This window comes from Adiantum capillus-veneris, chromosome 7 (assembly GCF_014529385.1).
Source record: "Adiantum capillus-veneris isolate H3 chromosome 7, ASM1452938v2, whole genome shotgun sequence".
In the NCBI taxonomy this organism is placed as follows: Eukaryota; Viridiplantae; Streptophyta; class Polypodiopsida; order Polypodiales; family Pteridaceae; genus Adiantum; species Adiantum capillus-veneris.
The window spans coordinates 91,959,511-91,975,488 of record NC_140937.1 but is presented as its reverse complement, the minus strand read 5'-3'; the positions used below and the strand labels follow the sequence as shown (position 1 = coordinate 91,975,488).

The window sequence follows — 15,978 nt, the reverse complement described above, 5'->3', positions numbered from 1 at the left end:
GTGCCTAGTCAAGCTTAATAAAAAAAAGCTAGAGTTAACTTACTAAATGAGAAATGGCTGATCTAACCTTAGTCTTTAGCTTTTCCCTTTCATTTAATAAAAACCATAAGCTTACCTTTTAGTTAATCAAATCCCGTGCAAGACCTTTGTACAAACTTTGGAGGCTTATGAAGCTGACTTGGGGCTACAACCTACCTACTAATTTAGGATCTGCTAAATTAAGATAAAATTTGGCAAAAATAAAACTCACCCTTTGGGATTTAAAACTTTCACCTCCTGTGAAAAACCTTAGCACAATGCTTTGGAGGTGCCACCAAGCTGCTCCCAAAACGCATTTTGTGGCAAGTTAGAGTTTCACCCTAAGGCTTCCCAGACTTCATACTTGGAGTCTAAAGAGTTATTCTAATGAATTGACCTCAGCACATTCACTTTCTATCTTTAGACTTCTATAATTACTCTTGATCATCTCCTTTGTCCTGTACCTTTGATCAAGGCTGCTTGGGATACAATTATCCTTCCTTGACCTGTACCTATGACTGAGATAACTAAGTAACAATTACCTTTTCTCTTTTATGGACTTTCGCCTTTTGGTCCTAAGTTTTGACCGAGTTGGTTCATTAACACTTAATTAATTTCTCTTGTTCTCTTTTTATTTTTCTTAGACTTAAGTGACCAATTTAAGTTGGAAAATACTTTTAAAAGGTTAGAAATTAATATTTATGATATAGCTTAAAGCCAACAAACTACCATCAACTATATATACCATCTTCTAGAGAGTTTATAACCAATTGTTTGAAAAAAGTTCCACTTATAAAACTAGATTAAAAGCCTCATGGCTATATGATAGATCAATATTTCATTCAAAAACTTATGTTACATTATCTCTCTTGCTTTGTAGGGCTCATGCTAGAATATTATATACATACGTAGTCGACTGTTACATACACATACATACAAACTCGACGAGATCAAACAACAAAAGGAGGATGTGGTATGAGTCTAAGAGCCAAGGGCAAAGAAAAATCATTTTAAGAAAAGAAAAGCCTTGAAGACTATGTCTTAACTATGGGATAGGGTATGTCTTACCTTTCCTAACAATTTTGGAGAGACACATCCCCAACTCACCATCATACTTCCGTATGGCACTCAATTAGTCATGCGCTATATAAATTTTTTGTAGTATAAAAAGGCTAGCTAGTGTTTTGGTTTTGTTCGTAGCTCTTCTTAGGCAAGATTCAAATAAAAACAAAATTATGCGTGCACTTTATTCTCAAGGTCACTGTTGTCTACTTAATTTGTTTGCGACATTTTAGCATGATGTGGTCCTTGGTCCTATTTTTTAACTTTGAAATTAAGTTACCGTGCCATATATGTAACATATAGTCCAAGTTCTTTTGTCTAAACAACATATTATGAAGAAATTCAAAAGTCATATCAATCTTCTTATTTTATTAGGTATGAACTACTTGGAAAAGGCAACCAAACATGAATAGTTTTCCATGTCTTCCATGTCTCCGCTAGAAGAAACTTCTCTTTTAATGTATAAAATGCTGTGTAGCTTCATCTAATAGGTCACTTTCACGAAGAATAAATTTTTGTGTTAAAACATAGGGTAATCTAAGTAGGCTACCTTCATATATACCTTAGCGACAAGAGGTAAGAGAACCTAAAAAAATTCGATGGAAATTGACAAAAATTAAATTTGACCTGAAATTTTATAGCGTGAGTATACGTTTAAAACCCTCTTCGGCAAATGATCATCATACAGATTTGGTGAAGAGAGTGAAAACAATGGAGGCTTACTGGCGGCTAGCGTCCCCGGATGCAAGTGAGAGGGAAGCAGCAACGGTTGAACTGGTGCGCAGTCTTCTGCAGCAGCAGCAAGCCCATGAAATATCAGGAACTAAACAACAAGCCAGCAAGGGAGAGAAGGAGAAACCAGAGAAAAAGGCAAAGAGTGAAAGCTCAGAGAAGCAAGAGAACAAAGCCTATCGAAAGCGGAAGGGGGTGCACAGAGAACAAGCGGAAGAGAAGGAGGAGGAGGAGGCTACAACCAACAATGTAACAGAAGAAAAGGGCACCCATGATACTAACAGTGAAGGTATAACTCGCAAGGAGAAACACAGCCACCTGAGCACCTCCAATGCTTCCCACTCCAATGGAAACATGCTTTATGGCAAGCTAGCTGAAGAATATGGCCTCCATGACTTTTCACCTTCTGTTCAGTATGCCCTCAGACGCCTGGTCCACGGTGTTGCTTCCTCTAGAGAGGTTTTCAGTTTTCCTTGTTGAGGATGATGCATTACATGTACTTCCATTGTCTCTGTGCATAGATGAACAATTGGACATGGCTGATTTGATTGAGTTTCTTTTTTGCAAAATGACTCAAGATTTTGTTAAGAGAGAGCGGATAGATTCTCAGCGCGCGCGCGCACTCACAGACGCACACAGAGAGAGAGAGAGAGAGAGAGAGAGAGAGAGAGAGAGAGAGAGAGAGGAGGTTAACGTCGTAGGAAGCTATCCCAAGAGACCTTAAAGATATATCGGACAAGGAGAGTTGAACTTGAGGCTTGTTATTCAAGAGGGAAATGGCATAACCAATCTACCACACTTAGGTGATAGAATGGTTATACCATTTTCCTCTCATTATTAGCACCCACACACCCACCCGAGAAAAAGAGAGTTTTAACGTCGTAGGAAGCTATCCCAAGAGACCTTAAAGATCTATCCGACAAGGAGAGCTGAACTCAAGACCAATTATTCAAGCGGGAGATGGCATAACCAATCTACCACACGAGAGAGAGAGAGAGAGAGAGAGAGAGAGAGAGAGAGAGAGAGAGAGAGAGAGGCCAAAGTCAACGAATGAAATAGATCAATGTACATGAGTATGTCCTTTGGGTATCCACAAAAATGGCAAAAGGTACAAAACGAAATCAAATTGCTTCTTACAAGAAAACCTTAAGCCGCGACTTAGGGTGAATGTAAACATGAGGGAGTGTGATGGTGAAGGGATGGAGCTAGATCTAGGGGTATGGGGAGTACAATCATTAAATTGTAGTCATCTTCATGCCCATCTCGAGAATCGGTAAACACCTACTCTTGGTGTGTATGTAGAAGAGAGGCAAGGTCAGCGGGCGGAATCTCAGCAGCACGAGAGGTGGATACCACAAGATGGAGGGGACCTTGTGGCAGAGAACACGTGGGCTCTCTCTTTCTCTCTCTCTCTCTCTCTATATATATATATATATATATACACACACACACACACACACACACACACACAACAACCAAAAAACGTGTTTTTTAAATAGAGTACAGAATGGGACGTTTTAAAACGTTCAGTACATTGCTTTGTTAAAAAACGTGGGCAGTTTATAGACTTTAATAAAAGTTGGCTTGCCTTGGAGTTTAGGGTCTATAGATCTCAACTTTCTATTTAATTATGTGCCAACATTTGACTTCAATAAATTATATACCTTTGTGTGGACCCATATAATATAATACTTGTAAAAAATATTTATTTGAGAAAAACCGACGTATTTTATTTTGATCCGCGGGAAATACATCTAGTACGCCTATTATACGCCCTGCATAAAACGATATCCCGTACCTTAGCTGTTATGCGTAAGGACTCCCCACACCAATTACCGATGTAGTGTTTGCTTTAGATTGTGTACACCAATGCAATACTGTCACGAGACGGGCACCACATGCCAACAAAAAAGAACAGACTGAACAGACTTTTAGCACTTCAATAAAAATAGAAATGAGAGAGAGAAAGCACAGACGACACGGAGTTACAGAGTTCCACCCCAAGAGAGCATTGGCCCCAAACGTTGGCGCCCCTTTCGATATTTCTTTATATTGCTTCAACTGAGTACAATGTCGGTACTCAAATCCCTGCACCTTCACACTGAAGCATGCCAGAGAATGAGCCCTTTGCACATATAAAGGCCCTTGCCCTTGAAAAGTAGTTACATGAAAAGCAGTCAAACTCAAAAGCAACTGGTCCTAAAAACACTAGCGCCAAGAGCTGCTAACACGTTTTGCGGAAATCCTACAGCTACCACATTAGCATGTCAGCGCGAAATCCGGGATTCCGTACAAACTTCCATGCCATCAATTTTACGCTTTGTGTGTGTGTGTGTTGGCCCCGCTTTAATTTTTAATGCCTTTAGGTCACTTAAGCCCTTTTGGACGGGGTCCCATAAGTTGGTGGGATCTCTTCTTTTAAAATAGGCCACTCGACAAGACTTCGTAAGTCGGTAAACTTCTTCTGTGGCTTCTGCTTCTTTACATAGGATTTAGGCTTCTCGACGAAGATCTGCAGGTTGGCTCCGTTCTTTAGTGGCTTGACAAGTCAGCAATTTGTGACAAATACCTCAATGTAGTTGTGAGGAACACGTACGTTTTCCTTGATCCGGAGAGAGAGCTCCCATGAACAGATTCAGAGTGCAGGTTTTAGACGAGGACTCCTTGTGGACGAGGGAGGCTGCTTATGGTACCATACAGGAGTACACAATGGTTGAGTCCAACTACTTTATGGATATTAAACAATTTGGAGGTTTGTTTGAGAATCAATTTAGTCAGGCCTTGGGAAAGTTGGTGTGGTTAGAGAGATGACACCTTCTTGCCTTTTGTGGTGGATGACAAGTGGGTCCCTCTTGTAGAAGTGAGGGAGGAGCAGCCCCCCTCAAGGAGGGCGTGCATCTGTGCGCTCTACACTGTGTACATGCAGAGATGGTGTAGGCACAGTGTCACGTGCGCACTTCATTTGTGCTACATGGACATGTTTTTGCTACAGTCTAGCATGAGTCATTAGCTTAGGACCTAGCTTGGCACCTTTGTGAACCTCTAGCAGGACGTGCATGTCCAAGCCGGTCATAGTTGCATACCCTCTCTTGCATATTACTGCATTTTAGCACTTAGGCATTTATTACGTTTGAATCACATCGTAAAGTGCATTTTATTTATAATTGATTTTTCATTTACCCTTGTTGGAATGTAGGTAGGGCAAATGGCTAAAGGACCTATAGAAGAAATCCTTTGAGCACAAGTAGAGGGTAGAGGAGCAGTGAATGAGCTTCTCAAGAACCAAGTCGTATCAAGTGCTATAGGAACCAACAGTTCTCCTTCAACGTTTTCAGCCAGCATGATCGCATCAAATTTCAGCCCTAGCCTCCTCGTGGTTGTAGTTCCTAACCATCGAGATCGCTAGCAGTTTCAGCATTCAACCATAGCATCGTCGTCGTCGTCGTCGTCGACATCATTGTCATCGTCATTGACATTGTCGTCGTACCCCAACACCTAGCACCCCTTGTGCCTTGGCTTGGCCCTGCCTAGCTCACCATAAGGATCCACAAGACCCATCAATACCTCGTCGTGGATATCGCAGTCGTCAACATAGACCCATCAGTACCTCGTCGTCGACATAGCCCCAACAGTAGCCGTCGTCGTCATCATCGTCGTCGACATAGAACCTCTTAGTACCTCAGTACCCATCAATACCCAACATCAGTAGCATCAATACCAGTACCCAGCATCAGTAGCATCAGTACCCATTAGCATCAACATCTCAGCATTTAGTCATTGTATCAGCATTGTGCAAGAATAAAGAAAGTACTTGCTCTAGCAACAGAGCAAGGGGGCCCTTGAGGGTTTGGGACCCGACATTCGGTGTTGTCTCTTCTCTCTCTCTCTCTCTCTCTCTCTCTCTCTCTCTCGTGTCTCTCTTTCTTTCAATTCAGTTCAATTCTTTCAAGTGAAGTAAAGTGTCCCTTTGTGTTTGTGCAGAGTACTAGATCCGAGCTAAATCCTTAAAACACTTCCGCTGCACGTGATATTGGTATCAGAGCTCTGTGCATGCTTCGTCTTCGCGAACTCAAGGGAAGAACCTAAAGAAGAACCATCAAGAACCAAGAACCTCAAGAACCCAAGAACCATCAAGAACCCAAGCAAAACCAAGAACCCAAAGAACCTCTCCCATTTTTTTTTGTTGAAAAAATCTTCGAGTCCCGATCATGGACTTCTTAGCGCCCATCTTCATTGCCATGTCTTTGAAAGGAAAGTGTCCCTTGTGTTTGTGCGGAGTACTAGATCTGAGCTAAATCATTCGGTTGCACTTGACACACAGGAGAGAGAGAGGAGAGAGAGAAAGAGAGCGCGCATATACCAAGGGGTAGATTGGAATGCCGTGTTGATTCATTGAGATTCGGCTACATTTATGGTCATGCAATACAGTGATTGGCATCTTCGGTGATGACGTGGAATTGCTTTCTCTCTTGTGGTTCAGTTTGAGAATTTTCACCATGATATTATTTTCTCTCTCAGGGTTTTTCCCATATTTCTTGTATATGGACCTATCGTTGAGGTTATGTAATGCGAAGGATCAAAGCCCCACTTTTATTGGAAAAAAAAGGAAAAAACTCAGTGCAAGACTCCTCTCAACTTGAATGGTTGATGTAGCGGCAATAACTCAAAATGGAGCACCTTTGGGGCTGATTTGATGCACCTTCATAACTTGGCTCGATGTGGGCTGTGGATGGCCATTGAAGGGGAGATTGGGACTGATTTGCACACCTGATGTGAGAGGACTTAAAGGCTGAATGTTGTCTTCAAAAAGATTGATCAGAGACATGAAAACCTTGTGCCATTGGTGTTAGATTCATTGCCACTTGTGACATCTCTCTCTCTCTCTCTCTCTCTCTCTCTCTCTCTCTCTCTCTCTCTCTCTCTCACATTGCCACTTGAGACGAGCCGAGCCAGACGTCGCCTACGTGTTACTGGATGATAGGACCCACGACTCCACCGCAGACAGATTGAGAAGATCTAGACCCGAGCATGTCGAGCTACTGAGGAGAGACGAGCCTATATAATGGCTCACCCAACGACGTTCATTTGAGTAGCTCTTGCTCACGATCCTCCCATGTACCACATTTTACACCCTCCATAGCTAGCTTGATGCATTTGCATGGTACCCCTAGTACTAGAGCTCCATCCCCCCCCCCCATAGATCCCATCACAAACCAAGGTTTTTAATCCTTATGCTTATTTTGTACGAGTTTGGATTGTTTTGTCTTTTCCGATAGATGGAGGACATACACACATGTATATTTGATTTGTCTCGTAGGCCGACTTCGGCCTCACATAGACGTTGAAAATCTTTCTTTCTTTCTCTCACATGGTTTCAGCATGGATAGATTGCCTCCATTTTAGTACTCCCTAGATGCACCCTCCCTATCTCTCACATGGACAGAGATCACCAGACTCATACGTCAGGATCTGATTTAGCTAGATACCAGGAGCACATGGATACAGCCAACACAGTATTTGGGTACGAAGATGGCCTTCTACAGAGAGCATCTTCTCCAACTCACAGAGGATGGTTTTGTGACTAGGTCTGCATACATGGATACGCACTTATCTCATGGGATACAATGCGCTATTGGGCATATACACACATCCTCACATCAGCTCCAGATTGAGACTGGCCAATTTCGAGGAGTACCAGTAGGGGCCAAGATATGTCACTTATGTCGCTTAGAGCCAGAGACAGAGCTGCACTACACATGTCATTGCTCGGCATACTATGGGATACGAGGCCGCTTCCACTATCTGTTCAGAGAGGGTTTTGGACTATTTTCTAGGGTCATGAGATATGAGGATCACAGATGTCTCGGATTGTTTCTACTAGAGCTGCGCAGACGTAGGGAGAGCCTGATGAGGACATCAAGGGAGAGACAATCTCAAAGACAAATCACAGATTTCTTTACACTAGCCAGGGGAGAACTAGAGGAGTAGGGAGAACTAGAGGAGCTGTCATCACAGCAGATCTCAGAGCCCACCCACACAAGAGGTACGTTGATTGATCGAGCCATTGAGCTAGGTAGATCCATACGCCCACGACCTCGGGGGGTCTCCCACCATCGACGAAGGCTGCAGCAGAAGATCAGATCACTCTAGCTCGACATGCAAGACGCCCAGTCAGAGTACTGACCATGGAGGATATTGATGAGATTCGACAATGACCGATGAATGATTTCATTTGAACCCACCACCCCCCTCCCTCTATCTCGTTTCAATTCCGGATCAGCTTCAGATTCATTTTCTTAGTGTTTTAGTGTTTTAGTTTTAGTTCTTTGTACTTTCCGTACTCAGCCATGGTATCAGATTCACCAATTGTAACTTTCTGGTCTCATAGGTCATTTTGGCCTTCGAAGACGTTAATATAACATTTCATTTCATTTTCATTTCTCTCTCTGCCATAGCTTTTGTGACTTCCGCTTTACTTTTGTGGATTTTGGCAATGCATTGATGTTGGGAGTGGAGATTTGTTTTCCTTTTTGTGAGTGCCAGCCTTTTTCAATGTTTGAACTGTGTTTCAAACTCATTTTACAATTGGAAAGCATAAACCACAAATCATTGGGTGATTGATAGTGTTACCTGTGCTTGATCTACAGGAACTGAATGTCTAGGCTATAGCAATGATATCATAATCCAGGAGTTTACAAAGGTATTGATATTTTTAGTATGAATTTTGTGCAGTGTGCAAGGCAAGGCTTTGCAATGGCTCTGGCATCGCTGATTGAAGCATTTCCACGGCTGAAAACAGGGTCTATTTTGAAGCTAATTCGTAAAACATTAGAAGTTACCTCGTCCATGAAAGGCCAGGTTAGTTTTGTGTTAAAATGTTGGGTCTTAAAAAAATTGTAGAATGTTTTGTGATTTTTTGAGTAGAGTTGCAGGAGAAGCGAGATGGACTTCTTGGGCAACTCTTTGCCTTAGGAGCTGTCATAAGGTCTGGTAGACTAATAGTCAATGTCACGGACATGGAGGATGCCAAAGAAATGACAGAGCTGCTGCTTTGTCTGGCTAAAAGGAAAGCCTTTCTTCGTGAACCTGCTATTACACTGTTGATTCAGTTTTTTGAAAAGGTACATTTAGCTTTGTGTATAAGTCAATAATGTCCAACGAGCGGCTTAGATTCTGTATGTAAACTGTCCTCTCTTTTTGGGGAAAATTTTCGTTGTTTTCACTGGCTTCAAACTTAAAGAATTGCAATTTCCTAACTGCTCATTCTTGATCTGAATGTTTTCTGTGTACTTACTGTCTGAAAGCCTCTTCATGTCAATTTTTACCCTCTTAACTTTTGTAATATATAAACTTAAAACCTTAACCAAGTTTTTTGAAACATATTCAAACTCAAGAGTGAAGGTCAGAAGAACTGATTTACGATTCTTTATAGAGAACACTAATCATTGTTAAAATATTGGGAAATGGAGTTTTAAGTTGAATCTGACTGAGTCCCCTCTAAAATAATTGATAGATGGGTCCTGACTTGGAATACCTTAGGAAATGCATACACATGTATGTCTATACATATGTATTTTTGTATTTACATACTACTGAATGCGATTATGAGTGAGGATGCTGGTGATGATTGCACCCTTAAATGGAGTTGACAAGACTGCCATCTCCACTTTTAGTTGTTCACATAGGCTTGTTGTTGCAAGTATTTTGGCAGTTATCAAATGTCTTTCTTGATGGTTGCACTGTTGATTGCACCCTTAAATGGAGTTGACGAGACTGCCATCTCCACTTTTAGTTGTTTAGATAGGCTTGTTGTTGCAAGTATTTTGAGAGTTATCAAATGTCTTTCTTTATGGTTGCACTGTTGATTTTTAAACAGGCTCTAAGTTTTGGCTATTTATTACTTGGTTTCTTGTAATGACCATGATGTTTTGTGCAGCTGCCCCCAGATGTTTTGCAAGACAGTATTCTGAACAGTCCACTCCTCCAAGAAACTCTGTGTATGGACATTGATAATGCAAATGCAGATACATTGCTACTGGCTTTGAGGCTACATAAATGGCTTCCATATTCTGTGGTGGAGTCTTGTCCCTTGTTACCCAACTCAAAAGATCTCCATGCAATATTTGAACCTTCTCACCTGCTTTCAATAGTATCAGTACTGAAGGTATGATGAAAGAGTGAAGCTGACATAACTTTTAACATATTTTTTGAAGCACAAATATTAATGGTTAGGGTTTTGGCTTCGAGATGCTTTGCACCCTGATTTCTAGGTCTTGCTCTTGTTGTGTAGGCCCCCCCATACCACACTCACTTCCCATTCTTTGTATTTGTAGCTGCCATTGGCTGTTTTTGTATCATGGGTCGTTTTGGGAAGATTGCTTGATTGCTCGTCACTTCATGCCTTGGAGCTGGGAGCACTTACTGTTAGTATACTTGCAATGCCCACCTGTAAATTTTGCCCACCACAATGTATGTTGCACAATTTGTAAAGGCCCCATATGAGGAGAAGCTAATAGTGCACATATATTTGGTGGATTCTCGCCGGAATACCATGTCCGGACGGCAGCCGGAAAGTAATTGGAAAACAATTAGCCGGTGGCTGAGTTCTACTTGGACTTGGCTACACAAGGGCGGCCACTCATGGACGCATGGCCGAGTTCTACTTGGACTTGGCTACACAAGGGCGGCTACACATGGGCTTATAGAGGCTCCCTTACATCTATATAAGGAGGCCTTCTCCATGAGCAATTGTGCGTACGGACACACACACATCCTTATTGAAGGATAGCTAGCCCCTTGTATTTCTACTTGCTCTAGTTGTTTAAATCGCCATATAAGCTCTATCTTGAGAGTGCATGGGTGGATGACGCCATCATTTTGTAATAAGTGCTAATCTAAATTTTTGATTGCCACTAATCTACTTTGCATCGTATCTCTCTCTATACTCTCCTTGCTACTAGATCCTATTGTATTCCGCATTTCTTACACTTACATAGCGGTCCACCTCTTGGCTCTTTAGCTCTCACCATTGTGTCCCAACATTTATCTCTTTAAGTTATATGATTCTTCCCTTAGCCATTTTCAGTCCTATGTAACTCCCCCACGAGCTAATCCTATTACATGGGAGGAGGTGTTATGTGTTTTGTGTGAGGTTGATAAGACGGAACCCGTGGATAATGCTCAGATTGGATAGATGGTGCTAGAATCTATATTTGAAATTGTGATGCTGCCTTTCAGACTAGATAGACTATTCTCAATCACCACATTTGTTTCAAGTGGCTCAAGTAGTAATGATACATGCGCTCTCTTTCTTTTTATCCTTGCTCTTCTATACAAGATTTTTTGTGTAGAATATTTAACATCTTTGTCTTGGAATGGATTCTTTCCAACAATTGTGTATAGGTGTTGAATCTTGGTGTTACGTCTCCATCACAGGAGAGGGGATCTAAGTCTATGACACTGTTGGAATAAGTGTTTAGTCTTTGGGCTGACTTAGTGTGAAGCTAGCGAGGGTGGCCGGTCACTTAAAAGCAGGCCAAGGCCATTTGTAACGACGACCTTCTCTAGTAGAGTGCCGGTGGTTAGCCCGTGAGGCTAGGTGTGTGGTCACCTCGAGAAGGTGAGGCGGTATGGTACGCTTGGTCTTACAGATGCATGCCTACATCCTTGGATGCTAGGGAGTGCTGCTCGAAGGTGGCTATGGTTGGGTGGTTCTTCGAACGGGTATCCATAGGTGGTCGAAGTAGTCAGGAGATCCTTCCTCCTATTCATTTCATAGTATCAAAGTCCACTTGGCTACGGAATGGGCTTGTGCACACCTATGGATTGGTAATTTATGTCGGTTGATTGTTTTATGTGACGACATTGTCTTCATTTACATCTTTTCTTCTCTTTATGAGTGTGTGCACAGGCGGAAAATCTTAGATTTTACAAATTTTCATAAAAATCAGAGAGTTTGGATCTCATAATGTTGACTTTTGGCAAAATTCAACGAATTTCACCTGACTACACTGAAATTTGCGGTCTTTTACCGATTTTTACACAAGGTCAGATTTTGGACATCATTTTTCTCATTGATTTTACCGATCTTCCATTAAATCAGAATTTTTGCAAGTAACTGGACAAAACCACATGCACAAATTTTTTTGGCTGATTTTTACAGAAAATTCGAGAATATACAGTGAATTAATCAAAGAAAGTGTTCATTGCAGTAGGAGACTCAACGAGTTGCAATTGAAAGGGAAAGATTGGGCTCTAGAGAGGGAATGCGAAGCTCTATGTATAGCTACCGAAGAAAAGAAAGTAGCCATGGAGCTAGAGCGTGAGGCTTAGAGACACCTATGCATGCAAGAGTGGGTTTACTAATATATCCCTACACACGTTTAGAAGCTATTCCAGTAGATCTCATTGCGGTTTCTTGATTTGCTCGTGGCATGTACGCTTCAATCAGATAGGAATGTCCTAATGTGCAAGTCTCAGTTCAGAATGTATCTTTTCGTCGCAAGTTTGCTGTGTGTCTTCCAGTTGGAAAAGAGCAGAGGAGAAGCTAACTCCTTAATAAAAAGAGCACCCTGATTGTCCCTCGGAATGTCGCTCGGAAATTTTTTGAGCTAACTTGCAGATATGCTGTAATCGCGGACGATTACTCTCTTTCAAGAAGGGGAGATGTAACAAACTGCTGACGTGTCAAAGCCTAAAGAATGGAGCCAACTTACAGATGCCGGCCAAGGGGCCTAAACCTTGAGAAGAACAAGTAACAGAAGAAGTCCTCCCAATTTATGGGGACTCCGTTCGATGGGGGCCCAAGTGACATAAAGGATTAAAATAAAGCAGGACCTGCACACACGCAAAAACAGATGCCGCGGCAGATTTTCGAAAATTGCGTTGACATGATGACGTGGCAGGTTGTACGGATTTCCGCGTTTCGCGCTGGCTGATGACGTGGCAGTTGTACGGATTTCCGTGATTTACGTTGGCAGCTTTTTGACTTTGCTTTTGGACCAGATGCTTTTGAGTTTGAAGGCTTTTCATTGAAAACTGCTTTTGGGGCCTAGGGCCTTTAAATATGAGGTTAGGGCTCATTCTCTGGCATGCTTCCTGGAGAAGTTGCCGCAGAGTCTGGAGTACCGGCTTGTACTGTGTTGATACAATATAAAGAAATACCGAAAGGGGCGCCAAGGTTTGGGGCCAATACTCTCTGGGGTGGCATTTCGTCACTCCGTGTCGCGCGTCGTCTCTCTCTTTTTGTTCAGTTGTTATTGAAGTGCTATTGGCACGTGGTGCCCGTCTTGTGACACTTCATAGGTTTGGGGTCCTTCGAGTAGTTAATCATCTGCTTGGCACAAGTGTCAATTTGTAGTTGATGCCGATACTCCATCTTGTAGTTGATGCCGGTACTCCATCTTGTCGGTTTGGGGCCAATACTCTCTGGGGTGGCATTTCGCCACTCCGTGTCGCGCGTCGTCTCTCTTTTTGTTCAGTTGTTATTGAAGTGCTATTGGCACATGGTGCCCGTCTTGTGACACTTCACAGATTGGGGGTCCTTCGAGTAGTTAATCATCTGCTTGGCACAAGTGTCAATTTGTAGTTGATGCCGATACTCCATCTTGTAGTTGACGCCGGTACTCCATCTTGTCGGGATCTCTTGGCGGGAACGGGCCATGATCTTCCCTCGATTCCTTGGAAGGAGGCAGACTCCCGTTGGAATCTCCGTTGGTTTTTGCTACTCCCCCGTTGGGATAGGGTTGACTTAATCTTCTTGAAGTCGAGTAGTCGGTGGAACAATTTCCTCTTGGCTGGATTTACTGCGAGAATTCGTGTGCACTGCGGTGAAAGGGATCGGATCCTTCGTAAAAGAAGAATTGTCTGAGCTCTAATATCACTGTAATAAGCTTGGACATTCCAAGCGGGAGATCTACAACAACTTACGTGAGAAAGCTGCAAATAACTGAATAGAATTTGGGGGGGGGGGAGAGAGAGAGAGAGAGAGAGAGAGAGAGAGAGAGAGAGAGAGAGAGAGAGAGAGAGAGAGAGAGAGAGAGAGAGAGAGAGAGATACTAAATTGGCTTTATCTGACAAAAAAATAATTCTAAATGAATTATTGGATTTATAAGTGAGAGGGTTTTTCTCGCTTGGAACACTTGGAAAATAATATTAAATGAATTATTGGAACTTTAAGTGAGAGGTTTTTCTCACTGGAGACATCCGAGTACAGAGTATTCCTAGTGCATCATTCAGAGTAATGACGGGAGCACTATGAACGGGAATATCTATAAGGCCACCAAGAATGGGTACTTCTGATGCGTCACAATTGTTGGGTGACAGGGAACATCGGGAAGAAGTATTCATTTGACCATCCGGGAACGGACATCTCTGATGCGTCATAGGATGGGTGACATAGAGCATCGCGAAGGAGATTGTACCGTAAGTTCGGTTGGAAAGGACTAGGTGATGGGTATTCTTGATGCGTCACAAGGTGGATGACGGGTGCATCGGAAAGGGAATATCCATAGTCAGGAGGAAATTCCAAATTGTGTTAGAATTGTGCAGGCAAGGCAACTTTGTCATGTAGGAGAGCCTGTTGAGGCTCAAGCCCAAGTCCCTTGTGCGTCCGAGCAGGGCAAGGAGCACTCGCAGGTTGCGGAGTCAGTTGGGGCTCCCAGAAAAATTCATTCTGTCCATGAACAGGTTGCTAGGATGCCTATTCCACATGCCATACCAGTTCAGCCAGGCACCTCTCAGAACCCAAATGTTGGATCAAATGCATAAGTTTTTTCAACCTATCACGGTGCATCCCGAGTATTTTGGGGGTGGATTAGTGTTTTAGAGCATGGTTGGTTATGGGTCTGGAAACCAATAGTACATGCAAGGAACAATCTTTAGGGGTATGCAGGGCATGATAAACCCCTTGTTTGGTAACATTGGCATCTAGCAAGGGTTTCAATGCAATAGAGGTATACATTGTTTGACAAAATATGAAGGTCTCATTAAGTCATTTGTACACATGTTTGACAATTTTTTCTTGTGGATATGTGCGATGATAAAAGGGTGCTTACCACACTAAATCATCTATGGCATGTACAATCACCAAATGTATATGTATTGCAGTGTTACCTTGAAGCTTTTGGTTTACAACCCACGTATCACTTCAATAGAGCAAAGGTCAAAGGGCTTGGCACATGCTCAAAAGAGGGGTGATGATAGAGCTAGCACTTCACACGTACGCAAGCATTCAATGCAATAGAAATGTACCTCCACTGGACAAAAGTATGAAGGTCTCATTAAGTCATTTGTACACATGTTTGGCAGTCTTTCTTGTGGATACATGCGATGATAAAAGGATGCCTACCACACTAAATCATCTATGGCATGTATATATGGCATGTAATCGAGGACGTTTGCGATTTTAAGAGGGAGGTATGGCACGAGATTGTGGCAACCACTATGTATATTTGTTGGTTTCTTTCCCTTGATTTTTATTTAATTTTTGGGACCCTCTTGTTAAAATCACAATTGCCCGGTCATTGCATGGCTAGTGTGAAACGGTTGTTGGCCGAGAGTTTCACCTGCAATTAGGAAGGGCAGGTCGTCACCAGATGGTCGGGCCAGTCGGCAGTGAAATCCGAGCTATGAAAGGTTGACTAGGCTCAATTCAAAGTCATTTAGGCCCCTCGGCATGACTTTTAAGTTGGTGGGTACTAGGAAATCAAACCAAAAGGAGTCAATGGACACTTGGCAGTAGGGAAGCTCCATGCAGGCCAATGCACACTTTCCAGAAGCCTCATCCAAGAGGGGGCGCCCATTTTTGAGCGGGGGCTGATTTTTGGACTTCATAAGTGTGCTACACAGTGTGTGTGAGTAGTGGGGACAGGTGCTCATAGCTTCAATGGAATGCTTGCCTTCTCCCTTGCTCTATGTAGCCCGACGATTTGTTGTCGCACATCTCTCTCTCCCCTTTGCACATAGAGTAATGCCCCACTAGTTGGGCTTCTCAGTTGACCATGTACAATTTTGAGGGTTTTATGTGCGTTTGCCAAGGCTAGAGCCTTCTATACAGGAACCGGATCAACTAATTGCTAATCCCCTTCAAGTATGCACAATTCCATCGTGAAGGAATGCGAAAACGGAGAGTTTTCTCCTGTGAAAATGTGTCCGATTTACAGGGGA

The 15,978-nt window shown here is 42.6% G+C and overlaps 1 protein-coding gene across 2 annotated transcripts in view; it reads left to right on the top strand.

Moving 5' to 3' along the window:
• The first annotated feature begins 1,750 nt into the window (after window positions 1-1,750).
• The window catches only part of LOC147454221 (DNA polymerase V family), a 38,003-nt gene continuing 23,775 nt past the window's right edge, over window positions 1,751-15,978 (top strand). The window contains exons 1-4 of one of the 2 annotated variants that reach the window (XM_086516224.1): window positions 1,751-2,271; window positions 8,545-8,670; window positions 8,745-8,933; window positions 9,749-9,976. In XM_086516224.1, the coding sequence (XP_086372350.1) occupies window positions 1,792-2,271; window positions 8,545-8,670; window positions 8,745-8,933; window positions 9,749-9,976 (1,023 nt within the window). In that variant the 5' untranslated portion in view covers window positions 1,751-1,791. Of the gene's footprint in view, window positions 2,272-8,544; window positions 8,671-8,736; window positions 8,934-9,748; window positions 9,977-15,978 lie in introns of those variants that run through there. The other variant, XM_086516225.1, reaches the window with a different exon arrangement.